Source organism: Phaenicophaeus curvirostris, chromosome 2 (assembly GCF_032191515.1).
Source record: "Phaenicophaeus curvirostris isolate KB17595 chromosome 2, BPBGC_Pcur_1.0, whole genome shotgun sequence".
NCBI classification, from domain to species: domain Eukaryota; kingdom Metazoa; phylum Chordata; class Aves; order Cuculiformes; family Cuculidae; genus Phaenicophaeus; species Phaenicophaeus curvirostris.
This window is the reverse complement of record NC_091393.1, coordinates 53,802,087-53,828,701: the sequence shown is the minus strand read 5'-3', so window position 1 is coordinate 53,828,701 and position 26,615 is coordinate 53,802,087. Positions and strand designations below refer to the sequence as shown.

General features: G+C 40.0%; 1 protein-coding gene across 1 annotated transcript in view; it reads right to left on the bottom strand.

Annotated features, from left to right (window-relative positions):
- LOC138718004 (CNK3/IPCEF1 fusion protein-like) overlaps positions 1 to 26,615 on the bottom strand; it is a 154,252-nt gene that overhangs the window by 110,071 nt on the left and 17,566 nt on the right. Inside the window, exons 2-6 of the mRNA XM_069852116.1 lie at positions 15,915 to 16,078; positions 6,851 to 7,053; positions 5,408 to 5,495; positions 2,986 to 3,027; positions 1,028 to 1,147 (exon numbers count right to left, since the gene is read on the bottom strand). Coding sequence (XP_069708217.1) covers positions 1,028 to 1,147; positions 2,986 to 3,027; positions 5,408 to 5,495; positions 6,851 to 7,053; positions 15,915 to 16,078 — 617 coding nt within the window. The remainder of the gene's footprint in view (positions 1 to 1,027; positions 1,148 to 2,985; positions 3,028 to 5,407; positions 5,496 to 6,850; positions 7,054 to 15,914; positions 16,079 to 26,615) is intronic.

Below are 26,615 nucleotides of genomic sequence, written 5' to 3'. Positions count from 1 at the left end.
TATTTTACCTACTCACATCTGTTAGAAACATTCACACTGAGATGTACAGAACTGGACGATACTCCGGAATCAGCTTACCCGCCTGAAGTTACCACACTTACTTAGAAGTACAAGATAGAATAGAGTATGGTTTTTTGCCCCTTCCTCTCCAGCCAATACTATTTCACACTTGCCTGTTAGTATCCAATTGCGTGCATCTACCTCTCCATTTCTTACTTAGCCCAAGCTAGATTGACTATTTTGTTGTAGCATGTGTGTTAGCAGAGGTCCCCATAATTTCAAGAATGCATGACTGAATCAAATCCAGTGGCCTACGTAAAACTATAGCACAGTAAGACCATAAAGCTTCCTCTAAAACTGTTCATCTATTCCTTTGGGGCCTGGGGGGAATACAAAAGTACTTGAGAATTTAAATTTCCTCCAACTCATTCTAGTATGTAGTCTGTTCCTGAGCCAGAAAACATACCAAGACTTCTAACTCAGTTTCTCATAACCAGCACTCACCTAAGCAGAATCCACTGAACAAACTACATGGAGTAATTTACAGAACCACTGAACATTTAAAAGGATGTCTCACATTCCCAGTAACAGCAAACTTAAATCCTCATATTCTTCACAATCTTGCTATAAACTCACAAAAATGTCTTTCAGAAACACAAGTACCACTTCTCATCACCTTCTCCTTCCCTCACCCAAAAATCAGCTAGTTAAGGTAACCTGCAAAAGTAAAACAACCAATTTCACAAGCATCTCTAAATGCCCCAATACCCCTGTTAAGGCACAAATCTGCAACACTGTAACATCAAAAATTATATTTGGGATCAAACCCATTAACGTGCATATCCAGTTCCGGCAGCCACTCCAGCACACCACCTGACAACTAATCCTGAAAGTTCCTCCCCCGTTACTCTTCCTTCTCCATAAGATACTAATGGTTTTGAAATATCTTGCTATATACACACAGTGGCCCACAAGACTACCTATTAAACCCTGGGGATCATCAGGACACTCCAGAATCTGTTCTTACCAGGCCTTCCCCAGGTTTAATGTTGGTTAGATGAACCTCCTCCAGACATGCACACTGGCTCATCAGTGGATCTGTAGTTGATCGGATGGCTTTATCGCAAATGCAATTTAAAGTCTTGGCCTACAACAAGAACATACAAAAAACAGTTCCAAAATTTCTCTCCTGGCTTCTTCATCTTTCAGTTTTCAAACATGGAAAGGCAATGAGCTCTAAAACTCGGTCCACTAATACAGCATAGTTAAGAACCACTGAAATGGGCATTTCATTAGAACAGGTCTATCGTACAGCACTGTTTATCTTCTTACTGTAACCTAGTACAAACAAGAGTTTCCATTAGTGCCATCATTAACAGCTGCCAACACATCCTCTGTTAAAAAATATAAACGCACAAAATAAAAAAAAGTGGTTGGGTTTGTTTTAACCAATATTTAAGCCATCAAAATAATGAAACATTCTGATGATTCCTTATGGGACCAAGTGAACAGTTTTTCATATTGTTTTTTATTTCTGCTACAAGAAGAAAATAGGCATGTGTCAGAAAAAGTAAGGTGCCAGCCCGTTGACATAGCTACATAAAGCTTTACAATATAAAGTAGGACACCTAGCACTTAAAACGTTTCAGCATAACTTCTCTCCACTGTGCCTCTGAGCTGACATCTTCCAGAATGCTTGCGCAGGTGAGGTTCGTAGTTCCTTTGACCAAAATATATCTGGTCCTAAGCTGACATTATAACTAAAGGCAAATTCTGACTGCGCATTTCAATAAAGACAGAGGCAGAACAGCTTTGTCTTGCAGAACTTAAGTAGCAGAATGGCTAATTATTGAAAAGGGAAAGAAATTATAGTCAAGAAAATCTGTGCTGTCCCTACACTCACAAATTTCACTTGTCCCCCAGTGTGTGTCCTGAGTCTTGACATTAACTGCAGCAATGCTGAAATTCCAAGTCACAAAAGCTCAAAGGAGATGAGAAAGAGTATTAGCACACAGTACAGTAGTTGTACAGAAACTGCAAATCAGCAAGCTAAGACACCTTTTGCAAGGTTTTTGAATTCTTCAAAGTAGACATACGTAACTAGGGTGGGGAGAGCTGTCTTGTAGGAAGACATTAGTTTGGATTACAATGATCCCTGGAAACAATGGTACCAAGAGTTTGCTTTGTTTTACATCAGATTTATAAAGCAGCAATAAAATAAATCAAAACAATGCTTAAGTGCGAATGTTAGGAACTTCTCAAGCAAGGGAATGCCTAACAACAATACCTACTTCCACAGTGGGTGTGCACAAATGGAAAAAGATGCAAAACCTTTTACGTGGTCTCATTATTTAGACAAAATTATTTTTAGTTATTGTGCTACTAAATTCCTGAGCATCTATGAGCTAGCGGAAGACCTTATCAAAAGGCACAGCCTGGTTCATGTCAAAAGCAGGAAGTGATGATTAACTGTTACAAAATATAAAAAGCATTCCATTACTCTCCTCCTTTGGTCACAAGGCTGCTTTAAACAACCCTGAAAACTCAGATCTTCCAGGCTCAAGTATAATCAGAGACCAAAATTCAGTACTGCAGCAGGGTAGTTCTTTTACATGAAGCTTATTCAAGTATACTTGAAGCTGAAGGCACTAAATGCATATCACTGGCAGAATTGCTTTATTCAAGCTATGATTATGCTACAGTACTGCTCCTCTCTTGAAAATACAAAGTCTAAATTCTCCTAGAAAAAAAAAGCCGTGCAATGACACTTCAAACATATTTGACTCCTTGCTATCACACATACTACTTGTCTATTCAAATTTAATTGATTCTCCCTACAGTGAACAGAATTCACAAAATGGCCCGTATTTACTTGCATGACGTGCTTATATGTGCTGAGCTGAAAGCTCTTGTCAGTACAGTCAGCGCAGAAGTCACTGAAAAAAAGTTAATGCAGGCAGCTGAGTTTCAGAAATACATACTTACTACAGTTTGAACTTTATCTTCCATGTCCGCCACAGTGCAGTCCTAAAAAAAACAAGAGCAGAAATCCTACATTAACTAATAAACATGTAAACATATCTCTGAAAACGCTGCAAAACTGAAATTCATGAAGTTTTTCATGCTGCAGGGATTAATCAGATTAGTTGCACTCAGTAGGGCTCAAATGTACTGTTGGACACCCATTTTCTGGCCCCGGTAGAAAGCAATAATAAACCTTGAAATCCAAGAGAACACAGGATTCAGTTACAGTAGCAGATTGTTCCAGAAAAGCAGAAGCCTGCACAATGAAACTAGACTCTTATAAAACCAGGCACACAAATTTGCTTACACTAATAAACCTTAACTGAAGCACTCCTCTGTCCCAGGCACCAAAATGGATCTAAAACATGCTGTTAAAAACAGTGTAGGGAAGTGATTTTTATAAATATGCTATCGATAACATTCCAGAGGGCCAAAAGAATACACACAAAGCATTATTTACACAGTCCAAGTGCAAAAGTCTGAACTGAAACAAGTTCATGTAACAGACTACAGAAGTCTGGTTTTCCTGCAAGAACAGCTAAACTAAAACAGTATTAGTTTCTCAGATTTAAATGTTTAAACAGCAAGTAAATAATTAAACAAAGTTTACAATATCTACAAAGAGAAAAACCCCAAAGCCCTGGTATTTAAACAAGCTTGAACTCAAAGATATCTGCCATTGACATCTCAACCTGCCTAACTACCACGCAATGCCTCCAGGAGCTGTGAATTGAACACATTCTGTAGTTCTAATCAGCTTCAACATTTCTTCCCTTTCTTCCTAACTCTATTCTGTGTTTTTAAGTACCAGAATTAAAGAGAACCATATAGTTCCCCAGATACAGACACATCAGGGATTTTTAAAACAGTTCAGCTATGTTCTCTTATGCTTTCGTAATATGTTAACACCCTGTTCACTGCTGTAATAACAACCAAGGATGTCTCACTTAATACGTTCTATTACCAAAGCCTTTAAGAAATGTCCTGAACAGTACTACGAAGTTTAGACTCCATCGCTGTGCATCAGCATAACTTCCTCCTCTAAATACACCTCCATAAATCAGTAGTGAATGTCACCCACCATCATGCAGCCCAGTAGCTCAATACTATTACAAAGTCTTTGTGCTCCTCTTACTTACGGTTTACCCTGATTATTATTGTAACCTTGAAGTTTGCCATAAATTTTTAAGAAACAGTAAACTGTTACTCGTATCCATATAGCTGTGATTAAAGCCAACAGCATTCCCACCTTGCTACTACTCATCCACCTGCACCATAATTTGTTTTTTTCAGAGCAGTATTGGTTCCACAAGAGCTACACTGGTCTATTCATCGCGAGAAGTGAATATTTATTCCTACACTCTACTCTCTAGTAAGAAATACTACTGAGGCTTAAAAACCTTATCTAAAAACTCTTAGGTTTTTCCACATCAGTGGACTCCTTCAGACTATCCCTAACATATCTGCAGTGTCCCAGTTGAAAGCAGTTTTGATTCTTCCCGCATTAATGCTTTTCCTCATATCAAGCAATCCAATTCTTCATAGTTCTGATTGTCAGAGAAGTACTCTGACAGTTTTTAAAAGCTAGGTTTGTATTCACCAACTTCCATACCCCTGCCAAAGGCTGATTTAATTGACAGATTAGGCACCATTTTTAGGAGTTTTATTAATAGGATTCAATCTCATATCTCAGTTCCTGTAGCACTCCTGGGTGAACACCATCTGCTGTTAAAACTACTTACTGTTTTCCTTCACAATCTGCAGCTGTAAATCACTGACTTTCTGCAATCACACAAAGCGTGCCCAAACAAGAAGAGCATTCAGCAGGAGATGAAACTCCTGTGCCTCTGAACTTGTAAAATCCAGACACTATCCAGACAATGTCATAGTAGCTTTGCAACTCACAGGATGTTTGTCCTTCGACGCTACATGCAGCATTTCTCATCTGATGGCTAAAACACTGTATGGGACAAGACAAGGAGTCTGCAAGCATGGGTAAAACCAATGGAGTCATATTTTAGTTAAGACTTGGCACTGATAACTGGTCTTCAATGTTGTTTGGAACTTGAAAAAAAATCTTTAAATGCAGACCAATTATTTCAAAAACTAACTCTTTCCACCAAAGCTCAAGAAAACATAAGTTGCCTTTAAAAGAGTCACTTAAGATACAGCCAGCAATAGCAAAACAGGAAATTAAGGGGGGCAGGTAACCCTCAGAAAAATGGACAACTGAAACTGACCTTCCAAGTTTCAAGTAGGCTCCCACTCCCGGATCTGCCTTCCCATTAGCACTCTGCACACAGCAAGCACATTGCTTTCTCAACACTCCCCCATCCCACTTCCTTCCCTTTTGGAAAGCAGAGAGGAAAACCAATCAGCTGACCTTCTGAACAGTAGTAGTGAGGTCCAAGCAGAGCTGAATGATTCTGTTCTTCATTGATGAAAAGTCAGCAATACCTGTAAATGGGGTCCTGCAACATGAGAAAATCCCCCTTAGATCCAAGGGACTAGTCTTCTCCCACCCTACCTTATCAGTAAGGAACAGCATGTGAAAGCAAGGCTTGTAACTATGATGTCTGTACAAGCATGAGGACAGTTTTATCATATAAGTATTCCTGACTGCACAGTCCTGTTCCATCCCTGGACCAAAAGTGTTGAATGTCTATCCTTGTAGTAAGCAAGTTCAGACAGCAAAATCAGAAGGAATGGTCCATTTTCAAAACCACGGTTCTCAGCTGTATGCTTGCGTCAAATCACACTGTTGTAAAAAAAAAATCACAACTTTGGTTTACCAGCAAGTAGATTTCTATTTCCAAGTCTTTGTTTACTAAACTCAGACTGAAGAGAAAAACAAATTGCTAGAAAAGAAAAAGACTTCACATACAGAGGTGCAGTGAGGCTCACCCTTAAAAGAGGATCACGATAGGTAGGGCATGTTTAGAACCTATAGACTCACCTCAGACACTTCTGGCAGGTGAAGAGGTTAGAAGAGGGGGTCATAAGTAGCCCCAGCAGGTCTGGAAATAAACAAGCCAGTCACCTTTCTAACTATGAGATGCAGAAGAAATTTAGGGTGAGCTGCCAGCAACGGGGTGAGAGGAAAGGACCAGGTGAGAGGCTCAAGCTTTTAAGGACACTGCCTGGACACATAAGCAACTCCTTGCTGGAAAGCAGGCATATTGAAGGATAAAAGCTGTCCTTGCAGCCAGTCTCCATGAAGCTCTCCTCCTGACCTTCCTTCTCAGGAAAGCTGGCAAAGGGCTTGAGAATTTATGTTCATCTGTTATCCCGACCAGCATCCCAGCCAGCACCCAAATAGTTCTGTTGGCTTCTTGTTGTCACTGCCAGTGTCACAAAACAACTGCAGCTCTTGTCAGGGAAAAAAAAAAAAAAACCACAGGCAGAAAAAAAAAAAGGGACGGGCAGAGACACTCTCCTACTATTCAAGTTATCGCATCATGGAGTTAAGGCCACAATGTCAACCAAAATATCAAAAATTCTTTTAGAAATAGATCTGCCAATGACAAGTAATTTGGAAGGAGAGAAGGGAAAACAAGAAAGTCACATCCATGAGAAACTGGCCTGAAAATTCTCCCCCAAAATGGGAAAACTCCTACTTTTATAAACACCCATTTGGATGCAACGTCAACAGGTTCACTTATATTGGCAAGAGTAGAAGCACGAGATGAAATTTGTCCACTAGAAGCCTTCTTGCAATAAAGAGGTGAATGAAATCAAGATCTTTACACACAAGCATCTAGAAACTACCCTGAAGAAGAAAAATTCATTATAGCAGTAAATTAAAATATGGAAGTATTATTCTTACCTGTCCAACCATGCAAGCAAGGCTTTAGCAGCACCAATAAGCTCTACCACGGAAGTAAGGAATTCGTTGGGGGGCTTGCGAGAGGTATTTCCATCATAATTTGAACTTTTCCTGTGGCTGCTGATATAATTCTGCAGATTGTTGGATGATGCTCGCAGCTTGAGAACCAGGTTCTTCATATTGTCTGTTTCAAGGCCATAGTTCTACAAGAAATATTAAGTTGGATAAATTTCACTATTGAGTCCTCCTATTACAGGACAAGTCACAAACTCATCTGGGGTGATAGGTCTGAGAATTTGCCCAACTTTCCGGGTTTTCTTGGCAAAAAAAAGCATACTAAAATTTGTTATACACAACTACCACTGAAGAATACCTTCGTGGGTGCTGTACTCCTTGATTAGATATCAGTGAGATATGGGAACCCTTTTCAATCAGAATAAAGTACTAACACCCTATCAGGTGTCATTTACCTGTAAAATGTAGTGATAATAACAGGACTGTGTTGGAGGTTTTGTTAAAGAAAAGCAAATGCTGGGGTTTTTTTCCTAAAATGTTTTCTATACTGTGGTACATAAACAGTGAAGCAACATTTCATTCATAATTAGAGATAAACTTAACCTGGCAAGGGATAAAAACATCTACAGGAAATGAATATAATTTCACAGTCAAATGCTGGAATAAATATTTGGATCACAAGTTTTCAGTAACCATAGTTTTCTATCATAGCAGTGCAATTATTTGCACGTTTCACAACTGCATTAATACTACACCATCTTACAATCATATTTCTTATACAATATCTTTATAGAAATTCCTGACACCTTAAGAACCTGTAAGTCCTGCCTGTAACTTCAATTTCATAAATTCAATCAAGCCATGCTCTGTAAGACTAAAACCCAATTGTTTCGAAGAACTCATTGATCACCTCAATGCAAACATGCCAGAAATGCTACATAACTGTTGTAATAGCAACTCAATTGTTTAATTATGATTTTCTTCTTTTGGCTGTATGTTTGCACATGTGAGTTATATAGCAATAAGTTGCAAAACACCTTTGCCCTTCTGCTACCCCACCTTGAAAAACCTCTGTGGGCATCTGTGTCCTTGGCTTCTTTCAGAATCATAGAGTGGTTTGAGTTGGAAGGGACCTTAAAGATCATTCAGTTCCAACGCCCCTGCCATGGGCAGGGACGCGTCTCACTAGATCAGGCTGCTCAAGGGCTCATCCAACCTGGACTTGAACATTTATAGGGATGGGACACCTACAGCTTCCCTGCCCAACCTGCGCCAGTGCCTCACCATCCTCATCATGAAGAGTCTCCTTATATCTAGTCGAAATCTTCCCCTCTCCAATTTATAGCCATTCCCTCTAGTCCTATCACTACATGCCTCTGTAAAAAGTCCTTCCTCAGCTTTCTTGTAGGCCCCCTTCAGGTACTGGAAGGCTGCTATAAGGTCTCCTCTGAGCCTTCTCTTCCACAGGCTGAACCACCCAACTCTTAGCCTGTTCTCATATGGGAGGTGCTCCAGCCCTCTGATCACCTTTGCGGTCCTCCTCTGGACCCATTTGAACAGTTCCATATCTTTCTTATATTGAAGATTTCAGAACTGGACACAACACTCCAGGTGAGGTCTCCCAAGATAGGAATAGAGGAATTACTAATTCTCCAAAACACCAAAAAACCTTCCAGGTTCCACGGTTTAGTCAGCTACACTATCTTTTTTCCCTCTGAAAAAAAAAACGAAGCAACTGAAGCATATCTTAGTTCCATGCAATTCCAGACTTCCAGAGGTTCCCAACACTTTCATGTAGGATTGCAGTATCATCCAGGCTGGAGGTCTCAGTTCAACCTCCTACTCACAGCTGGCTCAACTGTGATTCTCAGACCAACTTATTCGGGGCTTCCAATAGGTCTTAAACCTCTAAGAATAAACACTACACAGCTTCTCTGGGTGACCTCATCCACTGCCTGACTGTCTTTGGGGTGAGAGAGTGTTTCCTCAAACCCAGCTGGAACTTCTCATTTCAGCCTCTGCCTAAAGTCTCTCACTCCTCCTGCCACGCACCACTATAAGCAGCCCAGCCCTGTCATCCAGGCTCTGTCATCCAGACCATGTCCACCCATAGTAGGTGCTGGGGGATCTGCTGTTAGGTCCCCATAAAGCCATCAATTTTCCAGTAGTGCCAGTTCCTCAGCCTCTCCTCAGAAGAGTACTGCAACCCGGTACCCCACCACTGAGCTTGCTCTGGTCTGTCTGCGTCTGTCATACTTGGCAGCAAGGGAGAATACATAGACTAATGAGTAAAGGGCAATAATCACTTCCCTCCCTTTTCCTGGATACGTTCCCTATTAACACAACCCAGGAAGCTGTTGACTTCTTTGCTGCCAGGGCACACTGCAGACTCATGTCTCCATTGCCTCCACTCTCAAATGTCCATAAAACAGGTTGGAATAGCTTATACTACGTTAAAGACAACAAAACAGAACCTTCCGCTCCCCCCCCAAAAAAAGACACCAATGTAAGGAGAGGTTTTAGCTACTCATATACCTTTAAAATATCTACCACTTCCTATGGATAAGATCCCAGTGGGTGTAAGTTACACAAGTGCCTCTCTCTTCCTCCTGAAGGCTCTTAGCAAGGAAATACCCTTAAAGCACAGACAGGAGTAGGGATTGAGAGGATATACCCAGTTATAAAAAATGCTGCTGTTGCAACAGCAGAGGATATCCTGAAATTTTCCAGGACCACAGAGGGAGATTTGGATTACTAAATAATGTTAAAGTACATGCACACTGTCACGAGTGATGTCATTACCTTTTAAGTAAGAAAAAAACCCAAAAATAATAAAAAACCACACCAATAACATTGTTCAAATGCATTTCTTGCCATTAATTGTCTCCTCCTCACAGGACATTGCATATTAGTCTATTTTTGGAAGCTAATCTTTTCACCAACTAGTCTGGATGGGGGGTAAGTTCCTGTGAATTTCAAAGTAGCCACATGCCAGAGATCTCACATGCTGGCAGGAGTTGGGAAGTGATTGTGCCCCTGTACTCAGCACTGGTGAGGCCACACCTTGCATATTGTGTTCAGTTTTAGGTCCCCCAGTACAAGAAAGAGTTGCTGGAGTGTGTCCTGAGGAAGGTAACAAACTTGGTGAAGGGTCCGGAGCACCAGCCTTCTATGTGAATGTTTTAGGGCTAAAACCAAAATCTGACCTGGTATAACATCTGTCCTCTTAAGAGCTGGGGCCATCCCTAATCACAGGCACACAGGCTGTGGGTACAATTTCTGCATGTGAATGACAAAGGCAGACCTGGAGATTACTTAAATATGAAGATCCAAGTTGACCAGAGCAATTTGGTGCTTATACCACCACACACAAAAAAAAAAAAAAAAACAACAACCCACTTGTGTTTTCTCTCTTTTGGTGGAGGGAATGGGCTTAACATTCTTTAATTCTCATGTTAAAGGGAGAATCATAGAATCATTAAGATAGGAAAAGAGCTCTAAGATCATCTGGTCCAATCATCAACACAATACCAACAAGCCCACTAAACTAGGTCCCCAAATGCCACCATCTACATGTTTTAACATCTCCAGGCACCACTTTCCTGGGAAGCCTGTTCCAATACTTCACCACGCTTTCATTTAGTAAAAACATTTTTTCCTAATATCCAATCTAAATGTCCCCTGGTGCCAACTCAAGGTCATTATCTCTCATCCTATTGTTAGTCAATTGGGAGAAGAGACTAACTCGCACCTCATCACACCCTCCTTTCAGGTAGTTGTGAAGAACAAAAAGGCCTTGTCTTCTCCAGGATGAACAGCCTCAGTTCCCTCAGCCATCATTTCTCATAAGAGTTGTGCTCCAGATCCTTCACTAGCATTGTTGCCCTTCTCTGGACATACTCCAGCACCTCCATGTCTTGCTTGTATTGAGGGGTCCAAAACTAAACACAGTATTCAAGGTGTGGCCTCACCAGTGCCAACTACAGGGGCACAATCACCTCCCTACTCTTGATAGCCACATTTCTGATACAAGCCAGGATGCTGTTGGCTTTCTTGGCTACCTGGGCACACTGCTGTCTCATATATAGCTGGCTGTCGAGCAGCACCCTCAGGTCCTTTTCCATGAGGCAGCTTTCCAGCCTCGCTTCCCCAAGCCTGTAGTGTTTTGTGGGGTTGTTGGGATGAAAGTGCAGGACCCAGGACTTAAGCCTTGTAAAATTTCATACAACTGGCCTCAGCCCATCAATCTAGCTCATCCAGATCCATTTGCAGAACCTTCCTACCCTTCAGCAGATCTACACTCCTGCTCAGTTTGGTATTATCTGCAAACTTACTGAGGGAGCACTCAATCCCCTCATCCTCTCTCCTTATCTCACCTCTGCAATTTATTTACACAGCAAGTCAGTTCATTGCGACTTTTCCAGTTCAGTTATTTTTTAAATAGTTCTCCCAAGTACTTCTCAGTTTTGAGGCAAGCTTCAACATATGTGTTGCCTCTGAAGATATAGGTGAGGTCCAGCTTATCACTACAACTGGTCTCCTCAACAGCCCCTCAAGAGCACATCATAGCCTAGCCCACCAGACACTGCACTAAGCTGTCCTAGAATTTCTCCCAGAGACTCTACATAGCACAGCTGAGATAACTAAACTAACAGTTTGTGCTCTACCAAAGTCCTGGCTAAGAAACAGCCTATCCAGCAGAACAGGCAGCAATAACAGTAGCTCTTTCAGTATAGGTAACTGAACTCTCCAACTTTCACCTGTTAACTCCAACACACAGAAAACATGTATTATTCTGTTCCTTCATCAGATACAGCAATATTGTATGGTATCTGACCATCTCACACACAACCACCTATTCTTGCTATTTTTCTGCTCCTTCACTTGCAATGTCCAGTCTGTTGGGAGGGCTGGTTTGGGGAACTAAATCATTCAAAAAATCTATTCCCTTTAGTGTAGTGTGCTCTCACAGCCCATTTAACTCCCTGAAGCAGCTTACCTCCAGGTCACTGGAGTGCAAGCACAAAAAGATCACCAATCTAAGCACAGAAGGAGGTGGAGGCAGCAGCAGACTTGGATTAATTGAATCTGTCATGGAGCTGTAGACTAAGTTCAGGACAGATAGGAATGTTGATAGCATGGCAGCACACCAAATAGCCTTCACAAACACACACAGTTGAAGTGCAAAGCTTAGCAGGCTTTTTAAAAATATTCCTATAGAATCGAGGCTACAATATGTAGGTAATTATTTAGGCAACCAAAAGGCTTCAGATGTTGCTCATGAACTAAGGAACAAAATTTCCTATTGCTTGCATTTTAAAATAGGGTTCCTTTCATCAAAACACCGGCTGAAATCAGTGGTCAAGAACACCTTATGCCAAACATACACAGGTTGTCACTCATTAACTTGGCAAGCCACATGCAGAGCTGGAGGAAGAGACAAGATGCACATGTGCATCAGACTGCACATGCACACAAGAGCACTGCACTTAAGTACACCAACCAAATAATTGCTCAAGGTCAGGCAGACAACATGAAAAATAAAGCGTGGTTAACCAAAGTCAAAAGAGCACAGCAGTTGTGTCAGAGCTGACTTGGTTCAATCCAGTACTCCACTACTGCCCAGGGGTGGCATCACCTTCCCCTTCACAGCCATGTTCACACGCTGCAGTGTCATCAGCTGTATCTCTTGGCTGATCAAACTGAAAACCAACCCTGAGGAAAACAATAAACCCAGACAATGCCTGCTCAAAAGTTTATCCAACTCGTTGCATGCCTATATAAACGCAAGGTACTGTCACAATCACCTGTTCTTGCTCTCTCCCCTAACAAAAACACATCCTAAAGAATCCTTTTAAGTCCTAAATTTCCTACTAAACAGCACCAAATTTAAGACCTCTAGGTAACTGAAGTCTTACTAGGTAGTGCATAGACACAGTGCTTTTGAGAAGGATTAGTCACAAAGGAGAAGTCTTCATATATAAATGTGTAACTATATAAATAGTTCTATGCTTTGATGTTATATTTTGCCACACTGCAAATATGCTGGCAGAAAATTACTACCAGTGAAGTTAAAGGCACAATGCTAGTACTATGTTTGGTTTGTTTGTTTGCCGAGTTTTAGATTGCTTAAATCCAGTGACTCTTCATTCTAACCTCAAGGAAAAACAAGCTGCTATTTTGCTTTCAAAGTCTTCCATTTCACCATGTAGGTAAAGATTCAAATATGTAATCCTAAGAACACATTAAAAGTGAAAACATTAGAAGTGATAATATTTCCATAGTTTCTTGTTAATGCTTGCATGGTTTTATATTTATTAAGCCCAAACAGACAAGCCTACTCAGAGAAGAATAAGCAAGCATTCAGTTTTCACCACCACTCTGGATGCTTTTTGTCCCAATAGTTTGGCTGAGAACACCTAGATCCCTGCCCCTGCCTTTTGTGGTTTTGTATGAGTTTGAAAAGCACGTTTATGCCTGCCCCCTCCCCAAATACTTAACTAAGAAGTGTCATCCCTTTTCTCTTCAATGAGAATACTCATCAACAAAAACATTAAGGCACTCAAGCTGACCCCTCCGTGAAATTCAATTTCTTTGTCCTCTAAATTCTTTAAGACTTCAACACCTGTTCAGAAAAATCTATTGGAGCAGCTCAAGAACAGAAGAAACATGCTCCCAGGAAACCATTTTTTTATCCCTGTTGAACCTCTCTTCTGCTGCAACTTTGTGGCACATGCAGCCACTGCTATGAGAAGATGAGGGAACACCACCTCATCACCACAGCAGAGGAAGATGCATCCATTTCTTCCACCTATACTAGTTGTAGAGTTCACTTACTGCAGCAGCAAGCACTGTAACTCAGACATTTTTAGCTTGGCAGTGTGGCTACCAAAGAGTGCTCTACCTCTATAGAAAGCTAAAATAAAGGAAATGTTTGGGCTTTTTTTTAAAAAAAAAGGTGCATTTGGTGTTCTTTCTCAAGGACAGGACTACCTTCACGCTACTTTTACATCTGAGGCACTGAGGTTGGAAAAAAGGGGTGTATGGTCAAGGCTTAAAAAGAGTCACTGCAGAAGAAAGATGCTCCCAAAACAGCTGCTTCGCTGTCTTTAGAGCCACAAACATTTCTGCGGTGTGAGGGAACCAAAGCACCAATCAGAAGGAATCAGCAAGCTCAGCTGGAAAACTACCAAGGCAAAACTAGACAAAAGGAAATTCTTGAGAACACCAGGACTGGGGAATCACCAACCCCCTCTCAACCCCTCCCTGCTCCCCAAGAACAACAGCTTTTAAAATCTGACCTCAGCCTGGCCCAGTTAATGCTATTTTTCAACAGTGTGAGCTAAAAGCATGGTAGGGAGAGGAGAGAGAAAAAAAACTCCCAGAATAGTTCCTTAGCTTTTTTAATTCAAAGCCCAAAATGTTAGGGAAATGGCACAACTAACATCCACTAAGTCATATCAATACATAGACCTGCTTTAAAAGAACTAATACAGGTGAAATAAGGAAAATTTTATTCTCTTACATAAAGGAAGAGACAAGGAAAATAAGAAAAAACTTAACACACACCATCCCCTTGGGAACAAAATCAATGGTGATTTTATTCACACCCAAAACCTCAAGGGAAGGAGCATCATGAAGGTAACAAAGCGCATACCCAAAACATGGGAATTCTTCCTCCATCTCTTAAAAGCAGGACATTTCAGCTGTAATGTGTGAACTCTGTCTAATGCATTAACTTGAGCTGCATTTTACAAAGGATTTCCAGAAATGAGTCTGAGGTCAAAACTTTTGTCTAAGAAGGAAATTAGAAGGAAATTGTAGGAGATAAAACACAGCTTTAGGTTCTGGCAGTAATCCAGCTTTGTTCATTTTATTCTGATATTTCAGAAAAGAAAGAAGTGCTTTTGGGGACTGCCACATCCATTACTTCAGCTAGGACTGTATACAGCGCACAGTACATTTACTAATTCACCACACCTCTTCACTTACATGACAATTCCTTCCCACAACATGAAATGCATTTCAGGCTAATTCCATTCCTCTGATTTTTCAAGTTAAACCTTAAAAATTTTGCATAGATCAAATACTGAAGAGGCAATAAAAAAAGTTATAAAATACAAGAGCAACTCTTTGGGAAACATTTTAGATTAAGCGATTTCATTATATACACTTCTTTCAGTACAGGCCATCCAATTTGTTCCTGTTTACAGAATATGAACGAACCCTGTAGCACCTCTTTTGCAGTAAATAAAGCATGTATCATGCAGGCAATAAAGACTCCATTTTAAGAGCATGCTTAGTGCTGCAAGCCTCAGCTAATGAAGGGAAGGTTTGCCACTGCTAGCCAAGATATCACCAAAAAGCCTTTTCTACCTATCTCTTAAACATAATCATATATACCTCTGGCACTCATTTGCTGCGTTACAAACGCCTTCAAAACTGTTTACAAACCATGGCTTTTAAATAAAGCCTGCACTAGCAAAATAACCTGAAATATATTTCTTCTTTCCAGAGCATGCTTGTTTTAAAAGCATCTGTCCAGTTATATATCAGGGGTAAGACAAGCAGCTTAAGTCCAAATCTAATAAGAATTGAACTCAACTGTAACTGAGTTAGCAAAGCACCCCTCGTTTCAAGAGCATTTTCTTCACTTTGTAGACCACAGAATTGCTTTAAACCTATTTCAACAGACCTGAGGAACCATTAGCAGTTGTCATTTCAACAATATGTCTTCCATCTTCTACGTCCAATTCACCCAAGTCAATGGCAATTTTAATCACTATTCACTAACAGGAGACAAAGCTACTCAGACAACTTTTTTTCTTAAGAATTGCAATCAAATTAATTACTGTTGCCTCTTATCAGGAAAGCGTTAAAAGAGCCATTAACAAGAAGCTCCCAAGAATTAAACAAATTTACCATTTTCTTTTACCCTGATGTGTCACAAAGCATGACACAGGTATTCTGTTTTTATCAGACCTGCCTTAGTCATTCACCCAAAAGAGCACTTGAAATTCTTTGCATGTCTATTCACCACTTAACTAACCAGTGCACAAAGGAGATCCACAGCCTCTAGAACCAGTTCCTGGTGTCCAATCCGTGAGATACCCAAGTCTTCAAGGTCCTGGTGAGAGATCTGTAACAGCTGTTCACCATTTATCTTCTCCCGTTCAAATTTATGGACATACTGCTGCAGGCAATCATCCAAGCCTACCAAAACACAAGAGAAGGGGATGTAATCACAAACTTGTCTTTTTCCCTTCCACCCAAATAAAGAACACCACTTGCACACAAAAACAAACCCTGCAAAAGGCACCAATTGCAAATTCATATAATACGTGATGCCAAATTAAAAAAGAAACTTGCAGTGTGACTGAAGCTGTACCACAAGAGCACAGAAATGGAAGATGCATGGTTTGTGGATCTTTGACTCATTCCAATCAATGTATGGCCCACCTGCTCCCTGTGGATCAACCACAGCAGATAAGACTCCCTTTGGTGTTTGCATAGACTCGGGATCAGGGCAACCCAAAATCCTGAAGGGCAACCAAAGCAACAAGAAAACCTTATAACTGACAAAAGAGATGGTAAATACAATAGGGCAAGGAAAGAACAAAGGTCTTGCCCAAAGCATAGTTAGGCAAGAAAACAAAAGCACAAAAAAACTGTAGTTCCCCATCCACTTATACATAAAAGGGCTGAATTAATGAGAGGAAAATGGAACAAAGGCAAAGCAATAAAATGCTGTTCAGCTCAAGTCTCATTATTCCATGATCTATGAGACCCTGCAGCTTCCTCAATCAGCCATTCCTTCCCCAGAAGGAACATGTCAGTAAGAAATCTAAATCACTTCTGTATTTATGAAGTGGTTTTAAAACTAAAGTTTAGAGTATTTTGTCTCAGCAATGTCCCCCACATATCACTTGAAATAGTGTTTCTACTATCCTGTTCTCTACAGTATCTTTTCCCAGCAATCAGAGAAAGGATTTCTGGTTTTCAATTTATTTCATTTGACTAAACTTCACACGTTAATCCTGTTTACTTGTGTATTCTGCTCATTTCCTCTGTTCTTTAAGATTCTGTATGCAGCACAATCTGGAGAAACATTTGGAAAGACGCATTACTCTAGAAGATGATGCAGCACTCTTGATGTCCTCTTCCACTTCAATAGATTAACCAGAGCACAAGGAACAGGTCCAATTAGATCTGTTTTACAGAAATATATAACGTTCATTGAAAACAGCAGACAGAAGAAAAAAAAATCAGATTAGATATCTGACATTTACTTTGTAGCATCCACAATAACTGCATTGTTTGGCCACTCAGTTTTAAAAAATTGAGCCTTTTCCTGTACAAAGGATGTTTATTAGCTATGCTGGCTCAAAGGAAACCATTGAGGTGGACAGGATCTCAAATGCTGCAGATGAGAAACACAAACATTATCCTGAACTGAAAGAGCCAGAAGACCAGCACTCAGTTCTACTCACAGAGCCACAGTAGCTGCGTCAAAAATAAGCACTTCCAGCACATGCTACTGCCAAGAAAACCTTTGAGAAAAACCACAAAGGGGGTTCTAGAAGTCATACAAAATAGTCATTCCATAACAGCAGTACAAGCAGTCACTGCTGCCTTGCAGTGCCTGGTCACAGCATATCTGCAGATTAGACTCTTGCCACACGTCACTTGTCTTTATAATGCTCATTCATAAATTAATAAGGACATACACACTGGCACTCGACAGTAACCCCTTTGCATGACTCTGGCAAGTTTATTTAGCACAGTATATCAAAATCTGGCTGAACAAGCTTGTCTCCTCCACGTGCAGAGCTATTCATGTGCACAGCTTGATTTTTAAGCATAATTTTGAATGTGAAAATCTACATGCAAGACGAGCAAAGTCTCCCAGGGCTACAGTTGTTTGGGGTGCACTCTTGTTACTTCCCATCTGCCTTGGCAAGGCTACATAAATTCTGAAAATTGAACCCAGTGTTTTCTTTCCCACAGGCACCAAATTCTCCCTTCAGCTATACAAACTCTTTTCCCAGGAAAAATAATAAAAAGATCTGGCTTTCATTGTTTAACAATTTATTTTTTCAAAACAAATACTCAACCAGGCTGACATACAGTGCACATACTTGACATTCCCAATTCTTAATGCTGTCTTGAGTACCACTGTTTCCCATAATTTGCCATTATAAGCCCAGAGTTTCCCTTGCAAACTGCACGAATGCCTAAAATAAAACACTTAGAAAATAAAAACTTTGCATGCTGAATAAAGTGTTTCTTGGATGCCCTGCTGGTTTTGCCTATTTTTTCCATGTGTTGACTCAACTTTCTAGATTCTCATTCTGTGCTAAAACACAAGACTCAAATGTACAAATATATATACCAACCCTCAAGAGATAACTAGGGCTTTCAGCTTGCCCGTGTTGTTTTTTTTTTTCTCAATTCATCCTTGTCTGTCGTTGAACATATTTTACAACTGGAACAGCTACCTCCAAAGTATTTTTAAATGAGTCCTTAAAAAACAATACTTCTACAATCACACAATAAGACTATTTTGTAAAGTAAAATTACAAAACCACACAAATGTTAACGCAAAGTAGTTACAGGCACAGCCGCTCAGCTAAAAATGTACAATTAAGTGACCAAAACTAGTCAAAGCAGGAAGTGAAGACAGATCCACACACTCATGGCAAGCATTTGCTAATGGTTTAAAACAGCTTACCATTTTTACTACAAAACGTATGGAAAAAATCTTAAACATTTTAACTGCTATTGCAACCACATTTATAGGCTACTGTTTAATTTTCCATTGCATAAATGAGATGTTTAAACATCATACACAAACCAAAAAATTCCTGTTCCTCCAAGAGACAAAGGAGAAGGGAGGCAAAAAGGACTCAAATCAGTTCAAGCAAGTAAACTAAATATTTAAGTAAGATTTTAAAAGTCAGCATTCAAATGCCACTTGTATTCTAAATGAACTGCTCATTTTTTCCTTCTTACAAAGACCTCAGTTCTTCCCATATGTTTTCTCTGAACTTCATAGCCTCCCATAGACTTGGTATTGCCCATTAGCAAAGTCTGGATATTTGAGAGACAAAGCTATAAAAGACAACACATTACTTTAAAAGATGTTTTCTTATGTGCTAGGTCATTTTAAACAGTGCAATATAAGCAGGTTCAAGCAAGAAAATTGTTTTCCCTACTCCTAAAAAAAAAAATAAAATTAAGACTGACATTGGAGAAAGATACCTCCTCCACCCACTGAAGCGTCCTTTTGAAACCTAATCTATTCACTGTATTCTCAAAGTGTGCTTAAAAACCATTTGTCTCAATTGCACATACATGAAAACCATGCATGGAAGAACATCCTTCCTACTTACATAATAATTAGAGAATGAGGGAAGATAGAAAAAGCAGTTGCAGAATGTTATCCAAGTTTTACAACAGCAGCAGTGATTTGGGGGAGGGAGGGAGACAGGCTTGTCTAGCTGGTGTTATTTGTATCATGAAAACTCTTCTGAGAAACTGCAGTCTAAGTTGAACAAAACTCTCCCAAATTTTGGCAGGTGTAGAAATAGATCCTAAGAACTGTCTAGACTTTTCTGTCTAAAATAACCTTCCACTACCACACAAAGCATCCCAGAAGACATTCAATACCTTGCATTCATGCAAAAACATTGGGACAGAGCTTACATTTACAGATTTCACTGATTATCTTGGAAACAGGCTGAGATTGTCAAGGAAGTTACTTTGAATAACAACTGAGGTAAAAAAAACAATTATGATGGTGTTAAGAGTGGAGGCTTGGGTCTAGGGCCATAACTATCAGTTTACTATTCAGAAAGAATTAACATTTCTACTGCTGACAGATGCCAGCCATTCAGAAATGACATCTCTGACTCCCGAAGTACTAGAGGAAGTACTAGAGGCGTGTGTTTTATAGGTAGAGTCATTAAATAGTTTCACGCTTTTTGCTCATTTTCCATGCTGGACATTACCAAATAATTTGCCTACCATAAAGGAATAAAACCAGTTAACAAACCTATTACAGGCACAGGCACAAAGCTGGTTAATGCACCACCTTCTTTCTTCCTGCCATCCCCCTATTCCTCACTCTATTCTTGGGAGAACCAGAGTCTATACACTCTAGTGTGGAAGTTGGGGGAGGAGGGAAGGGAAGATAGACAAGGAAAGGAACTGAGAAAGTCACAAGGACAGGGAACGGGGAGGTGATGGGGATAATTTTCTGTTAGTTCCAGAACTTGAACAGATTATCACCATAGCTGATAAAACACTAAATAAAATGCTCATAAAATGTCTCCCCTTCAGAGTCTCTTCATTTGCCATTTTTAGTCTCCTTGACTCCTTGCAAACACCAACTTCAATTCATTCTAGCTTTGAAAGATCATTGATTCTAGGAGAATCGTCAACATACTTCATAGTAGATGACATTATACTACCATTTATATTCCACATCATTTCATAACCATTACTGTGATAGCTTCCTCCCTTCATTTCCTCCATCTATTTCTAGCAGTAGAAGAATTTAATAGAAGAAAAAGCAGAAGGGAACCAAGGCAGCAAAGGAACACAAGAAAGAAAAGAGCTACTTCAAACAGGTGAAACAGCAACTGAGAAGACATGAAAGCAAGGAAAAAAGGGTCTGCAAGACATCTCAGTAGGACACAAACAAGGTAAAAAGCAACTAATTGAAAAATTCCAGAAGAAAACAAACCGTTATCATCAATAGAGAATTGTTCAGTGCAATGGGATGGCTGTTACATTCACACCACAGATGCAACCTTCCTCCCCCAATATTACAGAGCCAGGGATGACTAACAAAGGAATTCAAGGTCTTTTAAAAGAATGATTTAACAAGAAAGTATCTATCTAGAGCAGTCAGTAGAAGCTTAATTCAGTTACAATTTGAGCCTAGCTAAGGAATTACTTCCTAGGATCCATGTGCCTGATTGTTTTACCATTTATCATTCTTTAAGTTTTCAAAACACAAGTTTAGTTATCAGTTGGTGTGATGTGAGTTACTTATAGGGGCCAGAAGGAAGCTCAAAGCCTTAGTTTGCCAAGAAAAAGGCCTTCAAGAGATCTTTGAATTACTGTCTCAGAAGCAAAGATAAAAACCTCCTCATTCAGTTTTTCAATCCATTTCACAATCACTCATGACACTGTCACAACCTGCAGTATCAAACTCTTTAAAAAAAAAAAACCCCAGAGTGGAAGAGCAAGAGCTGCTTACCAGCATTACAAAAAGCCTCCTGCACACCAGCTTGTTTATAACATAAGTTCTTCTCATGTAGTCAATTGTAAGCACCTCTTCCCATTTCTTTTCAGTCATCTGCATCCTAACCAAGCAGGCATGGCCTGTTGCCTCACCAGGTGTTAGGTGCTTTGCTGAGGATGGGCGTTGCCTAGAACAGCCAGAATAACACAGAAGTTTGACCCCTAGCTTCATACAGGGATGAAACCAGACAAATCGCTGCCCTCTGCCTGCCAACAGGGATGCAAAGGACAGTCACGGCAGGACAGAGGGAAAGAGAAAAGCCTTTAATTTTGGTAACGAGTGCTTTACTGTCCCCTCTGTAATCCCCTCTGACTCACAGCTGCACAGAAAGCCTTGTGCAACACGTTCCTATTTCCAGTATTACCAACAAACATATTTAGCCTGGAAAAATAGACTACAGACATGGGTTCATGCTACCTTAAAAATAAATCCATTCATTCCATCCATAAATCCCTTAGCTTATTTTGAATGCAACACTGAAAGCTTTGCCTTGTAATAAAAAGAACTGGTGGGTAAATTTGGGTTGTAAACCATTCTGACCAGGAAGGCTACGGAGACTGTGTTTAACCTTTTGTCACTTCATATAGATGTGATCTTAGATTGACAGGCCTCTGCTGTGCTCTGCTTTTTACCAATCCTTCCTACAAAACCATTGATTGAGACCATCCCAACAGTCCTCATTGTCATATTGGAGGACAACTATAAGCTTAAATGCTTATATCATTAAGTATATTGAGGAAGATTCAAAATAACTTCTGTTCACACACTGGCTGAACCCTTCCACAAACTAGAGCAGGTTAGCAAAGCAAGACCAGTCTCTACAAACACCAGCATAACACTGATTTAGCTCAAAATGTTTTCAGGAAACTAAGCAGAGTCAAAATGGAAGTCAGAATCTTCTTTAGAAAAGAAGATTGTAGGGAGAAGGATACAATACAGGCCTATAAAACCATAAGCAGTATCGAAAAAGAAAAAAGATAACTAAGTATACCGTTTCTTCCAATACAATCCAGCTTCTCTGACTCTAATTCCTCTAAGAGGTCCAAATAACCAACAGAGTGATTCTTCCCGCATCAGCATGCGGCAAATGATCAACACTTACATGAGTTTACAAGAATGAATAGGTTGATGAAAGAACATAACATAGAAGTCACGTCTGACTACAAAAGACTCATAAAGAACAGTCGGAGTTCAAGTTGAAGGAAGCATACAGAAGAAGACAACCTGCTGTCTTTCCCGAGATCCTTCTTGATATACCCCTTCTTGGCAGGAATTGAGGATGGGGGCACAGCTCCATGACACAGGACTTCCACAGCTGTGCCATATACAGCACCAAGTGGAGATGGCAGCTTCATTAATCACTTTAACCCCCAACACTTAAGAAAACTGTTTTATCTTCATTACTCAAAGCTACTATTTGTGTATTTACTGTAATTAGTGGCACAATATCTTCACTAAAACGCAAAAACTCTATATAGAGAAATAAAAGGGGGAGGGGTCTAAAGGCATAATGGTCAATTGTGATATCAGTTTAAGCCAAAGGTATAACTAAAGCTTATCCAGACTGGTAAGAAAACACACAGCAGAAATAGACCCTGGTAATACCAGGAAACAGATCACAGTAAGTCACAGCTGCTCCTCTGGGTAGTAATCCAACTTGACATAGTAACAATGGGTGGGGAAATCGAACAGTGAGTTAATTTAGAAATTGCACCTTAAGTTGACAGTGACTCAACTCGCACCAGGATAGCAAAAATACATTTGACATCAGTGGATGGTAGCATACAATAAACTGAGATAGAAGAAATTATATAATAAATGAAAAGTTAAATGGTATTCCAAAGCCATTCAACTAAAACTCAAAGTTGAGTCTTCTTTCCTTTTAAAAGCTCTTTGTCAGGGAAGAAGAAGAAAAAAGAAAATGGAGGGGAAAACAAACCTATTTCTACTCTTTTCCATAGGGGGTTTCTTACTATGATATAGCTTTAAAGCTTCAAACTAAAGGCAAAATTAAAACGCAACACTATAGACATTGAAAAGTGAATCGTGATGGCATGCCATGTTTCTAAAAAGAACAAGACACAACATAATGAAATAACTTAAATCAGAAAAATCTATCTTTAGAAAGAGATGCAAGCCTGAAGACAAACCAATCATACTTTACCTCACTGAAAAACATTACGATGCCACAGTCCGAGAGAGAGAAATTAAAGCCTCTTCCAATTTGACAGGTCATTCCCTCTAGACATGAAAAAGTAGAGTATACCAGACTCCACTTGGGCGGATAAGCCCCAATAGCTTCCTAGCCAATACCACAAGATGTCTTCATGGTCATTGCTGACACCACCCTCCCTGACCTCACAGTGTGGCAAGATGCAACTCTACATTCATCCCCTCGGTATACTGCAGCATGAGCAGGGCAACACAAACCAAATAAAATGTCAGTATATTGTAGTCATAATGGGGCATTTTTATTGTTCAAGTAGCACCTGTTGATTAATAAGAACGATCATAAACTCCAACTGAAACAAGAAAACCTCTTTGTCCAGAGTCATACTAATATGCCCATAGTATACTAATACGTGCCTATTGGTCTGTTGGTAGTGTTTAAAATAGCTGTAATTAAACTGTTTAGAATGGCTTCCCTATGACACAGAAGTACTTCCAACAAGTGTGACCCAAACCTTGTTATTCCTTTTCACCTGAAATTTTACTGTTATACCTAGCAATCAACTTATTTCCAACACCCACTCACCTAAAAGTAATTTAAACCCGGAGTTGGGCATTGCATCCTACAGCAGACTATACAGGCAGAAAAAAAAAAATCATTTAATTGTTACCAAAAAAGACTGTTCTTTAACTAGTTCATTCAAAATCTTTTGACAGCCCTTGTGTCCAGAGAACTTATCCTAGTGTTTGTCTCAACCTAATAAAATCATTTTGCTGCTAAAGACATAACTGCTAAGGTCAAATATAGAGCTTTTAGCATGATAACAGAATAATCACTCAATATGACTTCAAAGTCACATGCACGAGGAGAGGCAAGAAAGACAACTAAACTGCTGTGTTGAGAGATAGATGCAACAGGATTTAAAAGCTTTAAAACCTACTGCCACCTTCTTCCTCAGAAATTGCCTTCTGTCGTTTTTGTTGCTTGCAACAGATGTCCATGACTAACCAAAAGGTGTTGCTTAAAATGGCATGAACAGAAGTTACTTGATTACACTGGCATTGAGTGGCTTCATTAATTCCACTCAAGCAAGGAGTGTTGACTTGTTCCCTGTATGTCAGGATAAATTAATGTGGCCTGTAGGCTATTAATGACAAGGCATCATCCTCATATACTGTGTCAATAACGGCAATGAAACTTTCAAAGATGAAATGTGGGGACTCTTCCACCCTGGGCTTGAAAATGTCATTCCTCTTGTATGCTCAGATGTTGTTTCCCAGCATACATGGGCTCAAGGAACCTTCAAGACTTACCCTAACAGGAAGCAAAAGCAAGTGGTAAAATCAAAAGTAACAAGTAGAGAAAATCAGGTGATTCCAGTATTCTGTTTTCTCACCCCACTAAGGCTTTTTCTTGATACCAAGTACATTTTAAAACTTTTGGCTAATACTTTTTAAATTATACTCAAACAGGAATTTTGAATTTCTGTAATAGAGTCAGGCCTGGTTTTCTCTCACAGAAAAATTATTCATACCATTGGTGCAAATAACAGCTTTGCCTGGGCACAGTAGGGTTTCGGCAGAAATGAAAGGACAGTGGTATCTGGCCACTGAAAACTGCAGTTGAGAGGGATCTACAACCACGACTTTTGTCCTTCCCTCTATACAGGGCTTTATAGGAATCAAATTCACTTCACATGACTTCTCCTGTACAGAGAATAATGGTTGACTACCTCAGAAACAAACCACACATGGGGATGCCACAGCATTTGTCTCTTCTGCAGCTAAGTGATACCAAGACAGAGGTAAGAGACCAATTGTCACTTCATCTTCAGGTTGGTCCAACACCCTGACTCACTCTTTCTGTAAGAAGGTCACACACAGGCAGAGAACATGACCTCAGAACATGCACCTCATAGATCCCAGATGGCACAAAGAGATGCATAGCTGGCTGCTGCCAACTCATTTTTATCCATAACTGAGGTAAAGCTCCCCACACCAACAGAGATTAATTTCTGCCAGCCACTTAACACCAATATCTTTACAGGAGAAGACAGGCTACACAGATGCCTCTGCTTCAACCACTGCAACAGGACCTTTATAAGCTCAACATCATCAGCAGCTTTAGCTTGTATAATGTGCTTGCTGTAAATTGGGAAAACATGTAGGACACAACCTGGTTCACCAACTTTGCTATGGGATTACTGCAGCAGAGAAAAGCAGCAAGTTGCAGGGAGATAGGGGATAAACAGCAGACAGTGGCACAATTGCACTCTGCAGAGCTCATCCAGAGACATGACTTGTTCCTTGTGAGATTCCCCCACGCTACTCCTCACTGGACTTGCTGTGGACCCCACGCAGAGGTGTACTTTCTCACACCCATTAACAGCTCCAAACAGAACCCCAAATGAAATCTTCTTTCTGCTTCTAATAGATATAGATGTTGTCACTAAATCAATATAACCACAAAGAAATACATTTCCCAGAATTTCCAATTTACACAACCATGATAAATTTGTTGGCTGTTGTTTTTATACCACTACTCTAACACACTTTTTGAAGTAGAACTCTTACTCAAAAGAAGCCTACTGTTTTGCTTACAGAAGCATAAAAGCACTAAAGTTAAAGTGGTCTCAGTGCTAGCCGTGGAGTCATCCACAGAATTATGGTAATTAGATTATTTTTTTTTAAATGGAAACAATTCGACTTTATTTTATTTTTTCTAGGAAAATACATATTGTAGCTTAAACAATTCTGTATTCCTGTTGTGGATTAAGTCCACAGAGTCAAAAACTCTGGAAGCCATGGAAATTAGGAACACAGTTGCTAAATCATGTTTTGTGAGGCTGAAGACCATCTCTCTAGTCACATTCTTCCCATCATCCAACTCACTCCTCTGTCCAACATCCCAGACCCCCTTCTTTCTCACCTGCACCATACCACCAACCCCTTGCAAAAAAGCCTTGCAAGTTCTATCCATAGCAAAAGTTGTGACATGAGAGCCAAACCAGAGGTGGCGAGGGGCCCCATTGGGTGCTCTGGCTGTGTCTGAGCATCTTCTAGGAAGCACACCAGAAAAATGCTACAAAAAAGTTGGACCTCTGGACCTTCTCTGAGACACTAGCATACAGGCTGGCATCAAATGACACCATGCAAGGCACAGGTTTTGAGAAATGTACAAGTACCATATAGGAAGAGCCACAGAGATGTCACAGGACTGTCTTCAGCACCATGGATTTGAGTGTAAAAGGAAGTTTAATGACTGATGGG